The sequence below is a fragment of the Chelon labrosus genome (assembly GCF_963514085.1).
Source record: "Chelon labrosus genome assembly, chromosome: 3".
NCBI classification, from domain to species: Eukaryota; Metazoa; Chordata; class Actinopteri; order Mugiliformes; family Mugilidae; genus Chelon; species Chelon labrosus.
Window position 1 is genome coordinate 3,308,362 of NC_140339.1, and position 24,546 is coordinate 3,332,907.

Here is a 24,546-nt window from a genome sequence, read left to right on the forward strand (position 1 = left end):
TCAGACTGGACTACTTTGGTACAATTGTGATGTACTAGATTGAGTATTTTAATTTTCAGCTGATTTTAAACATGAAACAGATAATTTATTTTTACATTTTACAGCAATTATGAAATGATCTGATATATACAGTTACTACCAGGACCCTTCGATCATTAAGTGATAGTTTCTTCACTTTAAGTCACCTCTTTTAGCATTAATAAGCAACGTAAACTCCTGATGAATGGTTTATAGCGTAATCTAATGTAAGTAGATATGAATCTTATGGTAGAGTCAGGAAATACTGGAAAACACAGCTGATGTTACTAAAATGAAATGCCTAATATCTGCTTGTCATTACTTTCATTATGTATTTAAAGAAAAATAAAGTATGCACAATTAAACCTGTGGAGCCTGACGTATGAAATTACTCAGAAGAAAATTAAAATTTGAAACGGAAAATCACAAAAATAAAAAAAATTCAAAATATATTGACGGACATTTCCACATGTGACTTTTGTTTTATGTCATATTTGATACATCAGGAATTCATGGCCATGTATTGATGAGATTTGTATGAAAAATACTGTGCACTGTGTAAAGCTGTATTTTAGTTTAGTTGTTCTTTTTTTGCCAAATGCCGGTTGAAAAAAAACTGCTTCTGTTCTCGCTCATGTAAAGACGAACTGAAAAACATACGTTTGTTTTATATGAACGTCTCCTCTGCGTTGCAAAATGTGGATTAAGTAGGTTATGACGAGTTCACCTCTGCAACATTAAGTTGCACAAAAAAAAATCATACATATAAAAAAATTCTACAAATATGCAATAAATTTATGCATATGATTAGATGACATCTTAATCTTTTAAATAATCAGAACAAATTGTCAAAAAAGTTTAAAAAATTGGCATTGTGGCAGGCGTAGTGCATCAAGATAAATGACCTTATAAACCTGCTGTATCATATCTGATTCATGACTTTTCCACATGATTTTACTGTAACACGATGTAGTAGTATGAAATAATTATAGGTCGCTTCATCTAAGTAAATATATTCGTTGAAGTCAGTGACAACATTAATGATGGGTCTCAGATTGAGATCTCATGTATTAAATATGTTATATTTGGCATTATAGGGTTAATGCATGAATTTTGCCAATTGAAACTTTTATACTTTTACTTCCGATGTATTATCCTGTGGTAGTTCTACTTTTTACTGCAGTAAATGATCTAGATATTGACTTAGTTTCTAGTCTAATTAAATGCTAGCTGTTATTCTTTCTTCCTATATCAGGTGTACAAGCAGACACAGGTGTTATTTTTTTGAGATGTAAAAAAAAGGCAGCTAAATTAAACTGGGGCCTGAGGTGAGTAGGTAATGACAGAGTTGTCATAATGAGGTGAAATGTTCACATCTGAGCGTGATGGAGTCATATCCTGGGAAGCCATTTGCTGAAAATTGAAGAGATTTACTTTACACTCAGTCCAAGGTCCCGGTGACTTTGTGAAGGAATTCATATGAAGAGGGAAGACGTCCACGAAGCAGCATTCAGTGCCGCCCAAAAAACTGCTGCTCAATGCTTCCTGTGGACTTTTAGATTTTTCCATCTTGCATGAATTCCACCACAACGTTCAGTCCCTAAGTGTTGCGCTGCAGCTAGGGTTTCTTGTCTGCGTGTGGTTGGCTGCTGGCGGTGGCGGCGGTCGAGGCGGCGGCGGGGAAGTCGGGGTAAACCAGGAAGCCGGTGAAGGTGATGTACTTGGCGTGGTTGCTGTACGCTCCAAATCCGTCCCTCTGGTGGGAGTAGAGCCAGACCGTGTCTCCTGGTTTCAGCGACAGCATCAGGCTCTGACTCTGCAGAGCCTTCTCGCCCTGGCTGTCGTCGTAGATCATCGCCTGCACCTCCAGGCGGTTCTTCATGAGCTTGACGGACAGCGTCTTCTGGGGCAGCTTGCCCACGTTGAAGGAAAAGTAGTACGCCCCCGGAACCCGGCAGGTGAACACGCCCTCCGTCACGTTGAAGTCCTCGCCGATGTTTACGAACGCCGTGTCGAAGCTGACCGGCTGGTGCTGCGGCAGGCCCACTTGGTTTACTCCCACGATGCTTTGCGTGCGGCCCACGGAGAAGGCAGATCTCTGGTCATCCTCTTCCTCGTCGTCCTCGTCCTCTTCCTCCTCTTCTCTTGGTTGCAGCTCCTGCTCCTTCACCGTGTCCTTTGTTGCGGTCTTGACCTGCTCCGTGGCCTGGTTACTGCTCTGCAGGAGGCCGGCGTCCTGCTGGGGCTGCTGGGGGCTGTAGGCGGGATGGTCCTGGTGGTGGTGCGTCTGGTAGCCGTAGATGTCGGGGTAGACGAGGTAGCCGTTGAAGGTGGTGTAGTGCCCGGTGTTGCTGTAGAGCGCATAGCGAGGGTCACCATGGAGACGGAGCCAGACGGTGTCGCCGAACTCCAGCTGCAGCATGACACTCTGGCTCTGCACCTGAGGATTGAGGCAGACTTTATTAACCCAGCCAAGGAGTCACATCTCGGCCTGTTTTATATCAGGCACAGACGCATAATCCAGACATCTATCTCACGCTGCTCTTCATTCAGGGGGAATAATCCCCTCTGCTCTGCTTTCATTCCCCAACACAAACAAGCCCTCTGAAAGAGACACTGTAAACTCTTTAGAGAGGAAATATACATCCTGAAATCCTACAGTCTGGGTTTGAGGTGAAGCTCAATGCCACTTGTTGCAAATACACAACTGGAGCCAGTTTAGTCATTCAGAGTTTTCTTGATTATAATATGTCCAACATTTCAGGATTTGAAAACACTGGTTTGCATCTTAGAAGCAGCCATTTATACAAAGAAAGTGTCTCCGAAGTCTGAGACTCACCTTCCTCTCCTCTCCGGCGTTCTCCTCATACACTATGGCCTGCACCTCGTTCCTGTTCTTCATCAGCATCACAGACAGGTCTTTATGCGGAAACTTCCCCACCGTGAAGGAGAAGTAGTAGGCCCCGGGGATGCGACAGCGAAACAAACCCGCCTTGGTGTCAAAGTCCCCGCCGATGTTGACGTAGACGGTGTCGAAGGTCACCGTCATCTTCGGCCCGCCCTCCATGCTGTTGGTGCGCGCCACGGAGAAAGCTGAGCGCAGCTCGACGTCGTCCAGCAGACGGGCGAAGGCCGCCACGCCGGCCGCGTGACTCAGGCACAGCAGGCCAATCAGCACGCTCGATGGGAGCAGCATCGCGTCTGCAGAAATGTTTAAGAAGAAGACACAGAAATGGGTTTGATGTAACAGTTCAGGTGTGATATGACCTTCGAGGAGACGCAGCGTGGATCACCAGGCGAACTGGAGCAGATCCAACATGGCTGCCTATGTTTCTGTCCTCGTCTGGTTTCTGCTCCTCTTAAGATGCAGCTGAAGGGGATTTAATAAATTTCCCTCCACTTGATTCAGCATTAGTTCCACCATCTCATGACTGCCTGAGGACTCTGTTTATTAGTTTTAGTTTCCATTGATTGTAACTTCTGTACTAATAGTTTCATTAATTTCCACACTGTAGAGTCTCTGTCCCGTCACATTATTTCACGCACTAACGATCCTCATTAGAGATCACTCTGTTTGGAGTTTTTTTTTGTGTGTGTGTAGCAAAGTTTCTCCTGTTTTTCCTGTTGACTGATGTTGGTTTGTTGGTTCAAATTAACAGGCACAGACCAGAGGACACAAGAGGAGACGGGGGCCTCAAGGTCAGATATGTTTGAAGCTACTGGAAAGTCAATCAAGTGACCACAAAGAGACACAAAACAAAGAAACATAGATGCAAGGACTAAAGAAGAATTACGAACTGACAGCCGCAAAAAGGATCACAGAAGAGACACAAAGAGACCACTAATGAGTGTCTCTCACGGTCCCAGAAAGGTTATTTTTAATATTAATGAACGGGGTCAAACAGACACAGGCTCAAAGGACCGAGTGATCAGGGCCCGGACCAGATCAAATGACAAAAACAAACAGACACAAAGCAATGATAAAAGGCGTGTAAAATACCACAAAGAGATGCATAACGACCAGTAGAAATGACTGCAAAGGGGACACACGTACTTGGAGAAATCTGAATTATGCACCTATTTATTTGTTTTGCATTTCTGTCTTTGTTCAACGTGGAGTTTGGAGAGAGAGCAGAGAAAATGACACGCAACAAGAGGGGAAAAAGTTGCTACAGGGAGAAGTTAAGGGTGGATGGATGAAACTTAACTGTGTTGATTTTGAGACTAAAGATAATTATACATAGCCATGACTTATCACATTCCTCTGGATCATATTCAGAGTTTGGGACTCGGTGTTTTGCAGAATTTTTCATATCAGTCGATAGTAAGCTGTCCTGATCTTAAGATATGTTGCCTAACACATAACCTTATTTAAAGATGATGGCACATTAAGCATGATTAAAAGATAATAACTCTTAAATATTTTCCTTGTATCAATACAAACCTACCCATTTTCAGTCTAAAAACACTAGTTTGAAGATATCTGTGGATTATTTGAGGCTGGATAGATTTACCTGTTCTATTGTCAGATCATTTTACGTATTTTAAGTAATTTGTCCTTTATTTTAATACGTTTAAAACAGTTTTTAAAGCTGAGTTTTTGCAGTAAAGCAAAGAAATGCCATCAAAAGTGCAAATTGTAGTAAAATATAATTTTGAAACCACAAAGACAGACAATATCCAACACATCCCCCACATAATGCAGCAAACACACATTTGCACATCAGAAAAACACGGGGCTTCAATAAACAGCCTGGAAGACAAAACACACACGCTATCCCTGTGCAGAGACAAGGGTTCTCATTGTCTCATTGTCCTCCTCTAATGAACCAACAGGAAGTAGACACACACACACACACACACAGGTGGAGCTGTCAGCGTTTTCAAAGCACCGTCAAAACAAAAGGACACGGCTTATCATGTTCAGAGACCCACAGGAGCGTCCTCCGTGTTCAGCTGACGCCATGGTTTTCACCGCCGTTTATCAGCCTTGTTATGTCATTTATGAAATACACGAGACGGGGTGTATTGATGGGACTGCTTATTAAGCTGATTAATTAGAAAGAAAAGGGCCCACAGCCCTGCTAACAGCTCTGCACAGCCGTGCTGGAGCACCGTGACGCTTTGAGCTAAATGCACGGTGACTGATTAAAGTCAGGTTTACCATGTTCATCACCTCGGTTTTTAACACTAGCCTGCTAACATTTGCACAATGAGTTCAGTGCATGATGCAAAAATAAGCTTTTTTTTTATTATTATTTGGACAAATTTTAATTCAAATGGTAAAATGACATTTTAGTGGAGCTTCAGGAAAAATGAAGGGATTACATTAAGTCATTACAGTTCATCTAGAGGAGAATATGAAAGTCTCAAAACACAACTGTCAGTTCGGGGCCATTTTAATTTTAATTTTAATTTTAATTAAGACAAAGAATATTAGAGTTAAAACTAATATCTTATGATAAAAACTATGACGACACATGATAAGATGTTATTTGAATATGGGACGTTGAAAATCCATGATCTCTTCCCACGCATGAAGTTAAAGAAGTCTCATCTGAGTACTTTAGTTGCTGTTTTGCACTACATTTAGTTATTGCCCTCTGGTACATATTTAAAGAGTTATTAGCATTTAACAAACTAAACCTGTCCATAAAAGTAGTTTCTGGAATGAATCTTTCTTGTGCATGCTGCCTCTTTTATCTCTGTGCAATGTATGATCCAACCTTATAAACCAGGAGTGTCAAACAGGGCCCGCGGCCTAAAACCGGCCCTCCAGAGAATCTGGCCCGCGGGCAAAATTTGAAAAGTGTGAGAATAACATAAGAGACTTTAACTGCAATTGTTCAATAAAATTGGCACCAATTTCTAAGTTGTTGAGCTACTTTAGTCAGATTTGCAGACGTAACACAACACTGAGGCCCAGAACAGATTGAAGTAATGTGCAGAAATTGCGAAGTGAATTAAAAATTTCGACATAAAATGTCTAGGATAGTAAAAGGATAGATCACGAAATGAAAACATTTTCAGAAAGTACTTCTTTGCACTAAAACAATGAGAAAGATTTGGAGTTGTCGTTATTTACAGGGTCTAGGACAGCACATCAGGCTGATAACCAACTCTGGAAAGAGATATGTGGAATTGTGTGCAGTTTCAATACAGCCTGATTTAATTTTCTGTCCCATATATAAGATTAATTAAATAGCTGTAAAGTGATTGTTATTTTGTCTAAAGACGACATAGATAATTGCTGCAGAAATTAAAATGTCTGAAGCTTAAGACTAAATCAAGAGTGGCTGTCAAACTCAAACTGGTTCTCTCCAGGCCTGCTATTCAGATGGTCGATTATAATCAGAAAGTGATTTTCTCCTCACACACCTTTTAGACAAATCAAATGAGCCGGCATCGAACATTTTCTTTTAACGTCTCACTTTCTGAAACCGGCAAGCGTTCACACCCACTTCACACTATCAGCGGTCACCTGAGCGGAGGTGAGAAAGGAGCCGGGGTATGAACGTCTCAGTCGAGCTCTCTGTGACAACGACATGAGAGAGGGCAGATTTTAAATGCTTCCACCTTTCTGTCCCTGCTGCCATGTGTGGCCGGAACGGTTTCTGACATCGTCAAACAGCCTCGTATGAACCTCCTCTTCCCTGTCCCCTCATTAATCCTCTCATTAATGTCTGTGCCAATTTTCACGCCATCCGTCTAATAGCTGTTGAGATAATCAATCTGGGCCGCGGTGGTGGGCCATTAGACCGACACCGTCATCCCTACAGCCCTGCCTATGCTGTCGTAACGTAGATACTGTTTTATTCTCGCACCTTGATCACTTTATTTTAATCTTATCTGTATCATTTGTGATGCATTCTTCCTTACAGACATGTTTCCACAGTGAATATTTCCTCATGTTGTTGAGTGGTAGCCTGGAGGTCAGACCAACTTCCCTGCCTACGAACTGTTTGTGGTGTAAAGTTGGTCTGGAGTCTCTCCGTTGGGAACTGGTTGGTCCTGTCCCTTTTTTACCTGCATCGTCTGAGATTCAGCTCTATGACGCTGTCGCTCTTGGAGTTTATTTAATCTTTATTTATTTTGCCTCACAGCAAGAAGGTTCTGGGTTCTAATCCATCATGGCCGACTGGTTCCCTGTCTGTGTGGAGTTTGCATGTTCTCCCTGTGTCTGCGTGGGTTCTCTCCAGGTTCTCCAGCTTCCTCCCACCGTCCAAAGACATGCTGGTTAGGTTCATTGGTGATTCTAGATTGGCCGTAGGTGTGAGTGTCTCTCTGTGTTAGCCCTGTGATAGACTGGAGACCTGTCCTGGGTGGACCCCGCCTCTCGCCCAGTGACAGCTGGGATAGGCTCCAGCCCCACTGCGACCTTCCAGAGGACAAGCGGTTACAAAAGAAGATAATCTTTATTTAACCAGGAAGATCCCGCTGAGGTTAAGAGCCTCTTTTTCAAGGGTGTGAATAGAAACCACATTTACACAATGACACGGTTAAAACACAAACAGAAGATAAGGAAGATAAAATTTACAATGAGATTAGGTCTTCATGTCTGAGTTAGCTTTAGAAAATAACACAATAAACCTGCACATGACGCACTGATGTTACCTTTAGGAATAATTTAAGATTCTGTTAAGATTCCTCCGCGGCTGTGATATTATTTACTATAAATATCTTACCATGTCAGCTCATGTTGTCTGTTTTATGTCTTTATTGCCTTTTATTGGCCTCCACAGCTCTAGTTTTCCACTTTCACCACATCACTGCAGAGGCCTCGGAGTTATTTACTGTCGAAACTAAATGTTCCCCTCGTATGTTTATGCTAAATCGACCTCTTTAAATGGAAACTAATTATAGCCGTTAATCGTACTTAGGGCACTGGGGCACAACTGATCGTTTGTGTCTGATTGCTCGTCCCGCTGCAGCAGGGGGAGGAATCCGCTCCGCAAGAGCAAGAAAAGCTGCAGCACCGGCACCGGCTCACATTTTCTTTCATGAATCATAAAACAAACTCTTTTATTTTCTTTCTTTGTCTCTATAGAGTAGAAAAATAATTTAAAAAAGTGTACAGAATCGACATCGCAGCAGTTAGGCTCGTTCATGTATGATGGCAGCTTGCATTAAGGAGCACTGTTTGTTTATCTGGGTAATGGCGGCAGTTTTAACTAGTCATGTTGATAGACTCCACAGAGAGAGAGAGAGAGAGAGAGTGACGCTTCAGGTTCAAACAGCAATGAGAGAACAGATCAAACAAGCCTCTTCCGTAATGAGCACCCATGGGAGAGAAGCTCGGAGAGCAGCAACAGAGTCGAGCCGAACGGAGAAGAGTGGAGACGAATTAAAGCGTGCAAAGTAGAAAAACTGCACTTTTTATTTCTTTTTTTTTTAAAATTTGACTAATTAGTCTTGTGTCCTGCACAGTTTCAGAGTTAAAAACAAACCATTTATAAATGCAAATTGCTTTTTTTTTTTCTTTTTTCACAGTACAAAACCTTGGCGTATGCAGTTACAGTAATCTGATTACTAATAGCTATTGGATATTGTGTATTCCTGAAAATGTCTTCACAACTGTTCCGATATTCAGTTTACGCTGAAAAATATAAAAATAGACTGTGATTTACTTAAGTCACTGCAAAGAGAAAAACTGAACATGCATTGTGTGGAAAAACAGAAAAAAATCTCATGAGAAAATTATAAATATATACATAAAAAAAAAGATGACGTGAGAAAGAAGATGAGCTGAACGTGCAGCAACTCTACATCCTGTTTCATTGTATGTCTCTGTGACATTTTTATAAGCACATGCATGTGCATTTACAGTAAATATACACTTATTGGACAAAATATTAGATACTCTAGTAAAAGAAATGTATCATGGTGTAGTGTTAAGTTTCCTGTTTTATTCTGTTAAGTTCTTGATTTCCTGTTATGTGTTACTCCCTGTGTTTTCCCTTTTGATTAGCTCATTGCTTTCTCCTCGTGCTACGTCTTGATTTGTTTCACCTGTGTCTCGTCACCCCTCTGTTCCCCGTGTGTATATATAGCCCTGCCTTCCCCTTTGTTCCTTGTCCTGTCATACTGTTTCTTTGCCATGTTTGTGTCTTTCCCAGTCATAGTTTTTCACGTCTTGTTCATGTCTTCATAGTGTTTTGATTTTTGTTCTTGGATGTCCTGCCTCGTCTGCAGCTCCTTTGGTTTTGTCAGCTTTGTCTTTTTTTCATTAAATACCTTTTTGCCGACTCCTGCCTCAGCCCTCTGAGTCCTGCATCTGGGTCCTAACCCTCTTACCTCGCAACCCTTCTTGACAAAATGCATTCCAGTGTAACAGTCTTGCACTGAATCGTCCTTCACCACTGTTCTAATGTTCAGTTGATGTTGAATCGGTGTCAGAAAGGTGGTGATTTAACTGGATGATCATGTTGGAGGATGTAGTCTGTGGTGTTGTTAAACCGGACTGAATTAAGGGTGTTTCTGTCATTAAGCCTTGCCCTCTAAGATGGGGTCCTAGGCGTAGCACGTAGAAATGCTGCGTTATCCCAGAAGATAAAAGCCTGCTCGCTTCAGTGAGTGACTCTGGTAGCAGCGTTATCAAGAGAACTCTGATTTTACTCTGAGGGTGATCATTCAAGGTCTCAGGCGAGCAGTCACTGTCTGCATGGGCGGGTGACTGTCCTCAGCTCTGCATGAGTGAAGCCTGAAGCGGTAACGCTGCTGAATACTTGCAAGGTGGAGGCTTACTGTAATGTCTGATGAGCATAAAATAAAGCAGACCAGTTTGAAGAGGTGCCCCTATATTTTTGGAGCAATAAGGAAAATGAATAATACGACTACCCCTGTGATGATTCTACACCTTGCAGTTTACGTGAAGTACCAATGAAGGAAGTAGTGTGAAAATAAGATGACACACCAGTTAGATTTCATTAGGGAGCACGTTTCAGCTGATGCAGAGAAGAAAAAAGATCTTTGCACACAACTGTTTAGTCTTCCAACAAATCAGTTGCTGGTTTGTTGCAAATTAAACCAACTCTTCGTCTCTCAGCTAATGGCATCTACGACTACTGTTACTCTTCTGTCCATCACCACATAAAGCCCCAACCAAATTATTTGACTGGCAGATCTTTGCTGGTTTGTTGGTTGTTTTGTTTTTACAGAAAAAGAGTGAATGAAACTGTGCAATATGTGTGGAAAGTTGTCGTATTCGTCAGCCTGGCGTAGATACAGAGAAAAAACCTTTGAATTTTTTGCTGACTTTGCTGTTTTGCTGTCAGTATCAATATCTTTCTCAGCCATAACAGCCATAAAGCCAAACCCAAATGATTCGATTGACCTGGCAGATCTCTGCAGGAACAAAATCAGTTCCCAACGAAGTGGTTAAAGATCAACTTGTAGACGGTGAAGTTTATTTGACATCCAGGTTAGTATTTCCCATAAATGTGACCGTTGTGACTCTTATAGGTGGTTTAGGCTCAGACCGGTGACAGCCTAGCCTGGGTGTTCCCATACTGCTTTGCGCGCGATTTCATTCTCGCTGCAAAAGCAGTCTGGAAACCATCGCCCATATTTTCTCCTCAAGACGATGACGACGTCTATGCGCGACACCGAAGCTTGTAGTGTGTTAATCCAACATGGCAGCGGACCTAACGTTACCGTTCGATGCAGCCTTAGACAGTGTTTTAAGTAGCTTAGAACGCAAGTTTATTTTAAAAAAGAGCAACGTTTGGCGTTGAAAGACTTCATTGCCAAGAAGGATGTGTTTGCTCTGCTACCAACAAGCTTTGGCTATGAATCGCGCGCAAGGCAGCATGGGAATTACCAGGCGCATTTGATAGACATTCGTAGCGCCCAATAAACGGCTCTAGGCATTTGTAAAACCACGCCTCAAATACGAGAAAATAAACACGTAGTTTCCAGACCAGCATCTCATTGAGATGTGCAGTCGCGTCAGCCAGGCTAGTGACAGCCCAGACTCTACGCAGATCCTAATGCTGTGGTAACGCAGACCACAAGAGCTGTGATTGGTCCTCTTGGTAGTAGCGGGTTTACGCTTTAGTATTTCCGGCTGCTTCTCTGTCTCCGCAATTTTTTAATTGATCGTTTTGGATCAATAAAGATGGAACACATGGAGGAAAGGTTAACTGAAGAGGTTTCGGAGATGCAAACAAATTTGTACGACTCGTCTTCGGGGAAATTTCGGCAAAATTTCATTCGCCATTGTTGAAAGTGAAGCAGGAAGTGGAAATAAAAATGAACCCGACTGTCAAAGAGGACACAGCGCTGACTAGTGTTTGGGTGGCATTATTACATAGCGAGCCAGACTGACGAGTATAAATGTCTCGCACCGGTGTAGGCTACGTACGTAGGTTACGTGCGTAGTCCCGCAGTATTTTAAATGAGACTTTAAGCCTATGATAACTATGCACTTGCAGCTTCTTCTGTTTGGTTGTGGTTTCAGATGACCTGGATGTAGATCTTGATGTGCAATTAAGCATATACATTATTTCAGGAAGAGAAGTGTTCATATTGGAAAACTGCAGCTTTAAAAAGAAGAGGAGCTTGGATCTTCACAGAAAGAAGTTATTAAGATGTTTCTTGTTCTCCGGGAGTTTAAAGGACATGTAATGGTCTGAAGCACACTGTACGTCCAGTATCAGACTCAAATCTGTTCCACGTACAACAGCTGTCCCTTCCCTCCAGAGCTGGGCTAATTATTTCAGCTATCAAGCGCTCTCATCTGATCTCTAGTATCTACTAAATCCCCGTGACTGTGATTCTAACACTGTTTGACATTCTGAGTCAGTCGGCTCGGGCTCGGAGGATTGATGTGCCCTTCTAGGAAAAGAGACAGAGGGTCCAGCAGAGAGATTTGGAGGGACGCGCCGTTGGTTATTTGTGTGTTTTCAGGCCAGCAGAAATGCGTCAACTGAACACCCCCTCCCCGACCCCTTTTGTCTCCAAAAGGTCAGCCTGTCGAGGATTTCAAAACCAGCCTTATTTTTAGACTGACCTTCTTGCATTTTTTAGTTTATACGGAGGATTTTGAAAGTGGCCCACGGACTCACAAAGCTCCATCAATATTTTTTTAAGTCCAAACATATTCAAAAAAAGCCTTGAAGACCAGCTTTTCAGGTTGAGACCCCCAGGTCAGCCCTGTGTCTATAAATAGATGGAGGAGGACAATGACTGATTCCTGCTCCCTGGGGACTGATCAATAACTGATGATTGAGATGGAGGAAGAAAAGGAAGAAGAGGACATTTGGCAGAGGTTCCTGTGAAACTGTTCGTAACTTGACAATTTGGGAAGTTGTTATCTAGTTGTTATTTGTGGATTTACAGTAAACGTGTGTGTGGCCTTTACAACAATGTGTGTGTGGGTGGGGATGTGTGTGTTTTCCTGATTAAAGTTGTATTATATGTGCAAAAGTGAATTTACACAACCCAGTGCCCACTCAATATCAAGTGGTTGTGTGTGTGTTGCATATACACCGATCAGGCGTAACATTATGACCACCTTCCTAATACTGTGCGGGTCTCCCTTGTGGTGACTCATCAGAGAATGGACATGGGCCTTCTTAGGATGTCCTGTGGTGTCTGGGAACATAATGTTGTTAGTGGGGGCCTTTGAGGGGAGGGGCCTCTGTGGATCATCCCACAGATTCTTGATCAGTTTGGGATCTAGTGAATTTGGAGGCCAGGTCAACACCTTGTGCTGTTCTTCATGTTTTTTGTTTTAGTTGTTCCTAAAGTGTTTTTGTGTGTGTGTCTGTGTCAGGCTGCATCCTGCTGGGGATGGCTGCTGCCATCAAGGAGTGTCATTGCTATGGGGTGGGGGTGTCTGGTCTGGTCTAGGTGGGTGCTACATGTCTAAGTAACATCCACACCAATGAATGCCAGGTCCAGAAGTTTCCCAGCAGAACACTGAACTGTCACAAGATGGTTTTAATGTTATTCACTTCTCCTGTCACTGGTCATAATGTTGTGGCTGATCGGTGTATTGTACATGCACATAATCTTTAAGCATGTGTTTTTCCTCTGCTCACGTGTCAGTACTCACTGCGAAATAAAGCCTTGACATCTTGTTTTAGGATGATTAAAATCCTTTTTCTCGTCAGAGATAAATCATCTTGTCAAGCTCGGTTATTTAGCCCGTTTCAAAATAACTCATCTCAATTTGCTCTGATAATTAATCAATCCTCTCTGCTCTTGTTGAAAAATAAGCCAGAGTAGAAGATACTGATGCTTTCTTTAATAATTTTTGAGTTGTGATTAGTGCTCATGTGTAGGCGAGATGTAAGATGAGAGTAATCTCTGTTTAGGCATCTTTAACTTTGACTCTTTGCAGGTTTGGATGTAAATTAAAAAGGACACATAATGTCATGTCTGTGGTGTTTCTGGTATTTTCCCTCCTTCACATCTCAGTGAGTGTGTGTGAATCTCTGAGCATGGCGATCCAATCATCCTGCACACCTGAAGCCCATCCACTCATCAAGCTCTGCAGTACATCTACCTCGGTCTCTCGTCCTCATCCCTCCCAGTTCATTGTGTCTCTCTGCCTGTGTGGTAACGTCCTGCTCTTGGCTGTCTAGGTTTTATCTTTGAATCCACGTTTGACATTTTGTAACCCGTCTCTTTTTGTGTTCGTTGGGTCGTTACCTGGCCCCTCCACTGCCAGACCTTCAGCCCAGCTCAGCAGCACTTTCCTTCTTTCTCTTCAGTTTCCAGCCTGCTTCCTAGCTGCCTTTCACAACTAACCGTCACCCTCAGCTTTATCTTAACATGCCAATATTAATATAAATATCACTTTTCACTGCAAACAGCAAAATTCAAATTAAGCTCTATAAGGTTTTGATGAGTACTGGAGGTTTTCTGTCTTTAAGAACAAAGTCAGGCATCGTTCTGCTCGTGTTCCTCTGTGGATGCACCTTCTCTGACATTTCACAAAAGTAAAATAGTCTGAATACGAACTGTCTTTTCTCCTCCTGTTGGTGTTGTTGGGAATTTAGCTTCAGTCCTGCTGTCCCGACTACAAACGACCAACAGATGGCCGCCTCACCTCACCTGACCTGACCTGGATGACAGAGAACCTCAGTGTCTTTCATTCATTCATTCATTGCCGGCACATGTTGCAAACATCACAGCTGCCTGTACAATCAGCATGCGGTAACTCGGGACGGGATACTTGTGTTCATCATGTATACAAGGACAAAACGAGGTGGACACCGGTGCACACTGACTCATTTAAAGACGGAGTAGTGTGTAATCAAGGCCGTATTATAAGAACGGTTCTGTTTTAAAGATATAAACGGCTGGATTCTATCTTGTATTGACGAACGCTGCAGCACGCAGTTGGCCGTCATGGTGCGTCGCTCTTTCTTGTTCCTGTCCTAAGAGGATTAAATGCCAGGATACAGTGGAGTAGGTGAACAAATATATTTATTAACGGAACTGAGGTGACACGACTGTGACGATCCATTGCTTATATGCCATTTTCTATCAGTTTAAAGGTTATCTTATTCTTTGTAGGAGTTAGATTGTAATGCTCACTTCCAGATGTTTGCTGGCAGATAAGTGTTTGGTGTGAAATGATCCATTTTCACTAGTTTATAGAATATTTGTTGTTTCTAGGAGAGGTGTTTTTGCAGTGTGTATTTTTAGCTTTGTGTTGGCGTGTGCATGTATGATTTGCACGTATGAAGATGCTTTTGTGGTCGTGCACATACGTGTATGTGTGTATGTGTGTGTATATGCGTGTGTGTGTCTTCCATGCTGGGCCATCTGCTCTAGGTGATAACAAACACATTAGCCCCCAGACTGAGGCAAAACAGCCACTCTCCAGCTCTCGCCAGCAGGCCGAGGATTACTAGTTTATATTACCTTTAAGTCTGCTCTGAGAACCTGTTAATATGCCTTTCTACTTCCTCCCGCTGCAGAGCGCAAGCTGCAGCGTCATCATCTGGATGTCACAGGAGTCCGTTTAAGCATCATCCACCGGCCGATGATTGAAGTGGAGGGAAGACTCCGCTGTGAACGGAGCTGTTTCCGGTTTATGGCTAAACATTAAATATTCACACTGAATAAACAGATTTTATGTTGCACCTCTAAGGAGTCTTTTATCCTCTTTTAGATCATTGTTTTGGTTTTATGCCACATTTGTTGTTTGGCTCAGACTGAAGCTTAATTTACAGTCACTTCTACACTGTAGCTTCAGACCCTACGGCGTGCCCACCTCCCCAGAAATGTAACTACGTGTCGCACAGCTGTGATTGGGTCTCTGGGTCCTATTGGTTGAGGGGGTCCTACGGGTTACTTGATCAGTTTGGGATCTAGTGAATTTGGAGGCCAGGTCAACACCTTGTGCTGTTCTTCATGGTTTGTTTTTTTTTAGTTGTTCCTAAAGTGTTTTTGTGTGTGTGTCTGTGTCAGGCTGCATCCTGCTGGGGATGGCTGCTGCCATCAAGGAGTATCATTGCTATGGGGTGGGGGTGCCTGGTCTGGTCTAGGTGGGTGCTACATGTCTAAGTAACATCCACACCAATGAATGACAGGTCCAAAAGTTTCCTAGCAGAACATTGAACTGTCACAAGATGGTTGATGTTATTTACTTCTCCTGTCAGTGGTCATAATGTTGTGGCAGTATATATATGAAACTATACAAGATAGATAAATACTGTATAAAGTAAGATATATCAGATATGTAGTTTTTAAGATATATAAGTTATTAAATATACATTTTTAATGACTTATCTCCACTCTAATTTGTCGACATTTCAAAACTCAAATTCAAGCTGTAGCAGAAGCATTCATCTTGCTGCATGGCTGTGCACCTACATGAAAAGTGCGGGTTGAAGGTTAACGTTTAATCACCTTAACCAGGCCTCGCTCTAATCTTTGGTGAACGAGGAGCCAGTAACAGTCGCCCATTTATCACTCTGGAAAACAGCACAGTTCAATTTCTACCGCCGGCTCTTTGGTTGAGTGAAAATAAAACCTGTTCCTGGAGTAGCTGTTTCAATCTCATCGTGTACATCTCATCTCTCTTCTCTTTGCCTCTCGCTCGTATCCCCCCCTCCTCCTCCTCCACCGCTCCTTCCTCTCTCATTAGATCAAAGCCGCACAGAGAACTATTGTTGCATTGTATAGGCAGGAGCGACTGCCTGCCTGCACCGAAGCCAAAATAACAAAGAGACTCTCATCTCGCATTGCACAAGGGGCGCACGCACAACCGTGGCTCTGCTTTTTATGCTCTTTCATTTACATACAAAGGGGTGATTCAGCTGGGGCTGTCTTAAAGGAATAGTTAGATGAGAAAGGTTGATTAAAATTTCATGTCTGTGCGGTAATTATGGAGCTAAAAGCAGGAGACACTTGGCGTAGCTGAGCGTAAATACCGGGGGCAAGGAGATAAAGACGCGGTTCCATAAACACACGGTTCCATAAACACCTCTTTAATCGCACAAATTAACAGGTTGCTAGATGGGTTTGTGCACACAAAAATGGTAAAATGACACTTTATGGGTTTATTTAAATGGGTTAATTTCACCTCTCCACATATACTAGTTGCTCACTAATCTCATGTGATCATGTGTCTTCATAATGCAAGATCCTTTGCAGTAATTTTGGCATCTATGACTGTTTGCGTTCTGTGAAACTACAACTGAATCCAGAAACACAGAACGGGGGAAGTAAATCAACACTTGCTTTTCTCATCTTATTGTGTCAGCACTTCACTTTCAGCAGTGCAGGAACAGTTTGTGTAAAATAAAGCACAAGATCCTATTTGTATTTATTTTTTCATCCACCATTGGGATTTGGAGAACACTACATGCAGTGCCGCGCAAAGTGCTTTAGATGTTAGACATGGAGTATGAAGTCAGATCAGTCCCAGATTCATCCTCCAGCATGACAGCCAGCCCAGACATACAGCCACACTCATAAAAGGGGATCTTCAAGTAAAAAGCGCCAACAAAAAAATAAATAAATAAATAGATATATTTTCATTTTGGAGTGAGCCAGGTTCTGTCCTGGAACCACTCCAATCTTTACACTATGCTAAGGGCCCAGAAACACCAAACTGTCGTCAACAAAGAACGACTGGCAACAAAGACCGACTATAGCATCGCCTGCCTCTGGGCCAAGAAAATTGCACTTCAACACACGACAGTGGCCAACTAGCGTTCAGATGGGTAAACGTGAAGAGCTAGGACCAGCTGGGAGGCTACAGGGAGAGCTACAGAGATCTGGCCTCTCCTGAATCATGCTGAGCAGATGGTCTATGGTTTATTCATTCAAGATGACCATGTCATTGGGTAAATATTTGCAGATGAGATGAAGATTAAAAGTGAGGAGGGCTTTGTGTGTGTGCCCTCTCAAATTTACTTCTGTTGCTCATCTTGTGCACTGGTTCGCTAACTAAACCACCAATCAGAGTGATCTCTCTGACCGCTGAGCTCCGCCACTGATTCAACATGTGCAACTGGGCCAAAAAGTCCTTGACAGGGATCTGACTTGTGCCAAATTAGATCACAACTGTTCACCGCCAGCCTGACACCAACCAAACTAATTTAGCCCTTAACTTAGCACAGACTGACACTTAACTCTCTAAACCATCCTATCCTTTCATCTCACTCTTGAAAAGAAGGTTCACCAACAAAGACCATGCCTTAATTGATGCAAATAAGTTTACTGGGAGACAGGTTGTGAGAGAAATGGGTGGAACGATGGAGAGATTAGAGGGGTCGAAAGGTATGGAATGAAGAGGCATCAAGGGGATGGGATGAAAAGGGATGAAAGGGGTCAAGTGGAAAGGATGAAAAGGGTCAGAGGGGATTAGATGAAAAGGGGTCAGAGGAGATGGGATTTAAATGGTCAGAGAGGATGGGATGAAAAGGTGCAAAAGGGAAAGGATGAAACGGGTAAGAGGGATGGGACTAAAAGGGTCGAGGGATGGGATGAAAAGGATCAAGTGGAAGGGATGAAAAAAGTCAGAGGGGTCGAAGGAGATGGATGAAAAACATTGGAGGGGAAGGGATGAAAAGGGTTGAAGGGGATGGGACGAAAAATTGTCAAGGGATGGGATGAAAAGGGGCCGGAGGGGATGGGATGAAAAGGGGCCGGAGGGGATGGGATGGAAAGAATCAAGTGGAAGGGATGAAAAAGGTCAGAGGGGATTAGATGAAAACTGGTCGAAGGAGATGGGATGAAAAACATTGGAGGGGAAGGGATGAAAAGGGTTGAAGGGGATGGGAAGAAAAAAGGTCGAGGGATGGGATAAAAAGGGGTCTGAGGGGATAGGATGAAAAAGGTTGGAGGGGATGGGATGAAAAGGGATGAAAAGTCCCTTTAATTAGTTCTTTAATTCACCAAAGGTTTAGTTAAAAATCCAGCGTAGTGAGCAGCCATGTCTAAATAAGATCCATTGTTCCCTGAGTTCAGACTCAAAAACATGAATTGAAGGCGTAAGTTTCCATTAGTGTCCGTGTTTACCCACTCTCAGAGGATGAAACATCTTTCGCCTTATGATTTCAGACAAACGTCTATTGTGAAGCTCCAGCTCAAGGCCAGCCCCCCTCCTCCCCCACCTTGCGCCTATCCTCACGATATAAAGGGAGCGGGAGGCAGTTGCCATCCGAGTAAATAGCGCCTTTGAAAATGACTCTTGCTGGAACGGCAGCACGCAGCCCTGAAAGCCACACAGACACGAAATCAGCGAGAGCGGGTCCAAATCCTCGGCCGCTCAGAGAAGAGCAGCTTGATCCCGATGAGAAAATAATCACTGCCTCTGACACTTTGTCTTAAGCAGAGTGGGTGCTCCTTGAACCACATGAATAATCAGCAATGTACGGCCTTGAAAACTGACATTTCTCTGAATTGTCTTCCATCTTTTCATCACAGGCGATGTCATCAACAGCAGATAAAAGCAAAATCCTTCAGCTTTAAAGGGGGGTGTTATTTTTGTGATGAAGTGTTTTCTGTTCTGGAATCGACAGTGATGTTTTTCATCGTGTTTGAAATGAAACGGCGACTATGAGGATGCTTTGATGCCTTTCATTTCTAAGGCCACTGGAAGGTTTTCAACAATAACACTGTAGAAAACAATATGAAAAAGGTTGGTCAAACGGATGAATCTACAGCTTTCCCTCTGCAACTACTACAGAATTTCAGATGCAGCATTCCAACCCATTGCTTTACTTTTTTGGTTCATTCTCCCTGCTCTAATAGCATTGTTTTCAGCAAATTTCTTACATGCATTCCTATGCATATACAAATTAGGGGTAGTCTCATGTATTTCATGTTCACATATATTGGAAAGAGAATGTTTTAATGTTTGTATAAAATCTTGACAGATTAACACTTGAAGTTACGGTTATTATTTAATGAGTAAATCAACAAAAAGCGAGATTTTTATTCATCAGGTAACTAGAGGCACGTCTCTTAATAAATTACAGTGATGTAATGTTTCATCTTATCAACAGAAAAAACAAAGATGTGAGTTCTTCAAAACATTCATGCACTCTGCTGTTGCAGGATTTGTGCACACATGATAAAGAGCTTCAGTTGCTACACGGTTCACGAGATCTGGACTAAATTTAAAAGCAGAAATCCAGCTCGGCACACACCACATACTCCATGTTCAGATAAAAAGACGCCGTGCACTGTGTGTTCAACCTCGTTCCTCCCCTTAGCCACCCACCTCTGCATGGGCTTGTGATTATGTACTTTTTTTTTTTTTTTTAACAGAACGCATTTCAGCAATTTCTCATCTGACCTTGATCCATATTATACCGTCAAACTGAGAGTGTTGTGATAGCAACAGTAACTAGAGAGATGAATCTGCTGCTGTGGGTGAAACTGTTGATTCCTCCCTGTTTGAACACGGAAACAAAATGGTCTTTGCTCCTGTTCAGGTCATATCTCAGTTGGTATCAATAGTTAATGCAGATGACTTTGTTCTCGTCCAGAGAACCTTTGAAGCTGAGCTTGTCGTTCAAATGATCCATTTCTGATCTAGGCTCTATTCCTGCTCATTTGTTACTGCTTTATTTCTTCTTTTTTGTGGGATTTTTTAACAGTGTTGTCAGTAATTGTTTGTAGTTTTGAGAATACTGTCCCCTGCAGAAAAAAATTACATGCTACGACTGCACTTCAGTCTCTGCTTGCTTTCTTCAACCTTGCTGCAGCTTTGATCACTTCCTGATTTCCTCAACTACTAAACTACAAATCAGTTGCAGGAATTACATATGAAGAAACTAGAAATGCACCACTTTTTATTACATTTGGTCTTATTTTTCTCGTTTTGAGGATCATTGTTGGACAGGGAAAGTTAATCCGGACCAGATATAAACAGAAAACCATACTGTATTTGGTAGTAAAATTAGAGATAAATTTATTTTTATACTGACTTTCATGGTTCCCAGAGGATGATCTGACTTTTAGATAAGGGATTTATGGGTCTCTGAAGGGAGCCAGACCTTTTGGATCCTTTCCTTTCAAAGAGCCGTTCAAAAGGCTGGCTCATTTTGATATTTATTTATTTTTATGAAGCCAGCCTGGCAGTAACTCATTTTATCCAGGAAATACTTCAATGGGAGGGAAGATTTCAAATGTAGACATTCCACAAATGTATATTCTATTTGTCACATATTTGAGTTTGAATTATTCTACAAAGATACTTTATTTATCCCGTGGAGAATCTGGTAAAGACCAAACTGTAACTGCTTGAGAGGTATGATCACCACCACACCACATCTCCTCAACTTGTGGCGGTTCTCTGTTTCACTCAGTGGAGTAGCAAAGGAGGAGCTTGTGTTTGCATCTGTGTGAAACACAGTGCAAGATAAAAAAGAACCGCTTTAAAGAGCCGGTCAATAGATTCGATGCATTTGCTAACGTCACAACTCTAATGACTTTTAAGTAGACACTTTTAGACCTAGAGAATTTAGATTGAGATGAAGCTAAAAATAAGTTTAGAACAGAAAGCAAGCTCACCATCTTTTTATATTCTTCTAGCAGAGTTTAGTCAGTCTGTAATATTTAGATTATTTTAGATTGATTTCGATTTTTAGATTTCGATTGTTTCAAATCTGTCTGACTAACGTGGTGAGTATAAAATATTAGTAGGGGGAATGACGTTAGTTAGAGTTAAATCCACATTGTGACGAACGAGTCCTTATTTGACTTGTTCAAAAATATTGTCTAAAAGTCAATAAAGTGCAGCACACCGTGGGACTCACATATTAAGCACACAGCCTCCCCACAGACTTCAGAGCCCTTTCACATCTATCGAGCGTAAGCCACTTTAAAGAAGAATATAAATCAATATGTGTTTTACCTGCTTCATTCAGAGGTGCCAGATGACTGATTCCAAGTCAAAAAGCCTCACAGGGCTCATTAGAAGCCGAACAAAACTCCTATTTTTCATCCTTCTGCTTCCTCTAATCAATTCGATGACGGAATTAATATCGCTCATGTTTGCATGTGCTTGAACAGCGTATGAAGGTTTCCATCAGGATCAATACGGCCCTGCTCTGCTTCCCATGAAGGGTTCAGGGCGTGAGCGATGCTCTGAAGCCGACCTCGGTCGCTGTCCTACCTGCTGGGTTGGTGAAATCAAAGCAGGGGCTTCTGAGGGAGGGTGAATATGAAAGTTCACACCCCTGACTAGAAGTCAATATCAAAATGTGCACTTGGACTGATGGTGGACATCAAAGTGCTCACTATAGTGTTGTGATTATGTCCCATTATCAGGGTGTTCAGCCTTAGGAAAGTGGATGCATGAAATCCAGGATGATCCCAAATGATTACGCGCGTTGGCGCTGATGGAGCAAAGATTTCTATTGTAGAGAAATGTCTTTAGAGGATGCATCCCCGCTGGCTTCTGCACAGCTCATATTATCAGACGTGTGATGGCGAGCCAGGAGGAGTCAGAGGTTCCTGGGCAAGAAAAGTGACAGCATCCACCTGGTGTCTAAATATGAGTCTTTAGTAGCCCTTGAAGCTGTATTTATAAATGCTTTTATTACACACTTTATGTGCCTTTTTTTCCCAAAGAGAAGTTTTATACAGAAGTTTTATCTGTGACAAACTGTAAAAACTAGGACTGAGTTCTCTGTGCTGAATAAAAACCATCATCCTTAAACAGATTTTGTAAAAGACGACTGGGATTTCGGTCCGGGACCTGCTTTAAAAATGAAATCATCGGATGTTCCATTTTCTGTTCACACGTTGCACTGCTCCAGTCAACACAGAGACATTCAGACACCATCGGCGCCGCCATCCGAGACAATCAGGACACTTTGTTCGCTGCGAGACGTGTCTGTTCCTCTGTCATGTGTTACAGTAGAGGCGTGAGATCTAAAACCAGAGAGTGAAAGACTGAGACCTGTGCTACAAAATGACAGCTAGCACCGCTGTCTGGATTCAAACTGCTGATATAATGTGAAAGTGTAGTTTAAGGCACCATTTGAAATGTTATCCACACTTTGACTGTTTTATACAATAATGCACCGAGTGTCATTGCCTCCCGTCGTCTGTCTGGACCAAAAAGTTGCACTTATACACACCACTAAGACTACATACGGCAGACTCCAAACAGCTCACTAAGCAAACTCAGTCCATTAGCACTCAGATGATGCCGTTTCTCATTGCTTAAAGCTCCACCCAGACAATTTGATTGGTCTGGTCCGGCAGATGTTTGCCAGAGCACAATCAGTTCCCAACGGAGAGACTCCTGACCAACTTTCCAGGCTACATGCCTTCTGTACCTATATGAAAGGAAATAACTGTTCGTATCAGCAATGGGTGGTAGCCTGTATCCATCATTCAAAAGGACTCAGAGAAACTATTAGCTGGGAAGCAAGGAGCTACAAACCATGCAGGGCTGACCACACACGCCTTGCTTGCTTTTACAATGACCATGTAAAAAAAAATATCTAATGCTATATGGTGGTTAGCACTAATGCCTCACAACAAGAAGGTTCTGGGTTCTAATCCATCATGGCTGACTGGGGCCTTCCTGTGTGGAGTTTGCATGTTCTCCCTGTGTCTGCGTGGGTTCTCTCCAGGTACTCCAGCTTCCTCCCACCGTCCAAAGACATGCTGGTTAGGTTCATTGGTCATTCTAAATTTCCTTCCATGTTAGCCCTGAGATAGACTGGAGACCTGTCCAGGATGTACTCTACCTCTCGCATCAATGACAGCTGGGATAGGCTCCGGTTACAGAAAGTTTCTCAGACTGGCCGTCCGTCAATCCATCATTGGATTGTACGTCGACCAAAGTGTCATTTTCTGCACTCGCTTGCTATCTTGAGTTTTCTTTGGTTCTGCCGTTTTAGGTCACCTCTGGTAAAAGTCTTCTTTGGTTAATCTTGTTTGGAGAAGCTGCAGCACCAGCGTCACCTACTGTTAAACCTAATTAGAACAATCAGTCCAAACTGCCCAAAATGCGTTGCCAGAGATGTTCACAGTTATTCTGGGCTGCAGGTGGGTTAATTGCATTAACATTTTTAATAGATTAATCGTGACGATGGATTAACCCACGTTAATTTGGACAACGCAGATTGCTCCCAATCTGAGGAATGCTACGTTCACACTACGAGCAAGAGGGCAAGAAACAGAGACACATTTTCAATGGACGCAGACGATACGTAGCAACGAGCCGACACCTGACACTTGACGCCATGTGTCAAGAGAGGCGTCTGGCTTCAGCCTTTTTTGCCGCTGTGCCGTCACGGTGACGCATTAACCGATCATAAGTGTTTTCTTCAGCTGTTTCACACAGTAAAGTCACTGAGTGCTTGAGTGACACTCAAACAGCAAATCTGTGACAACTTCGCTGTCATCACTGAACGAGTTGTAGCTTTTATCAGTCGTAGTGTGAATGCACCAAAACCCTAATTTGGGGCATTTATACATTGTTATTATTATGTGTTCTACATTTAACACATTCATTTAAGTCTTCAATTGATTCCACAGGGCATGAAAGAAAAACTGGTGATCAGTTACTTTTTTTTTTGTCATTATATTTAATGTAAGAAAACATCCAAACAATGTATTGTTAAAAAATATATACGTCTCATCCGTGTACGTTATGAAAAGGGTTGGATGGTTGTGGGTTAGCAGTCTTGTTGTTTTGGTATTTTCCACATCACATCTCTCCCTGTCTCCCGGTTGCAGCCTCCTGCAGCTCCCCACGTACAGTATCCTGCATTTTTCATAAAAACAGTTGGGGGTGGAACAGGCTGAGGGGAGAACGTGAGTGTGTTTTATAATCTTTTGCAAAAAACGAGTTCATCCTCTCATCCATTTGTGCTTTGACAACACCTTCCACTGCCTCCCCTCCTCCTTCTCCTATTCTTCCCTTTACAAGTGCACAAAGGGGGAAAGAAAAAAAAAAACAGAGCCGAGGTGGCTAATAAGCACCCCTACCCCCTTTTCACTGCTACAAGCTGATGTAGCGACCTGGTCACTTGGGACGGATATCAAAGGGAGTCAGGGGGGCTGTTATCTAGAGGTGCAGTGACAGACCCC

General features: G+C 42.6%; 1 protein-coding gene across 1 annotated transcript; it reads right to left on the reverse strand.

Annotated features, from left to right (window-relative positions):
• Window positions 1-1,636: 1,636 nt before the first annotated feature.
• Window positions 1,637-3,214, reverse strand: c1qtnf4 (C1q and TNF related 4; the record flags this gene model as incomplete). Its single annotated transcript, XM_084540725.1, has 2 exons — window positions 1,637-2,458; window positions 2,858-3,214. 2 exons carry the CDS (start codon window positions 3,212-3,214, stop codon window positions 1,637-1,639), a joined length of 1,179 nt encoding a protein of 392 aa, XP_084396851.1.
• Window positions 3,215-24,546: the final 21,332 nt, after the last annotated feature.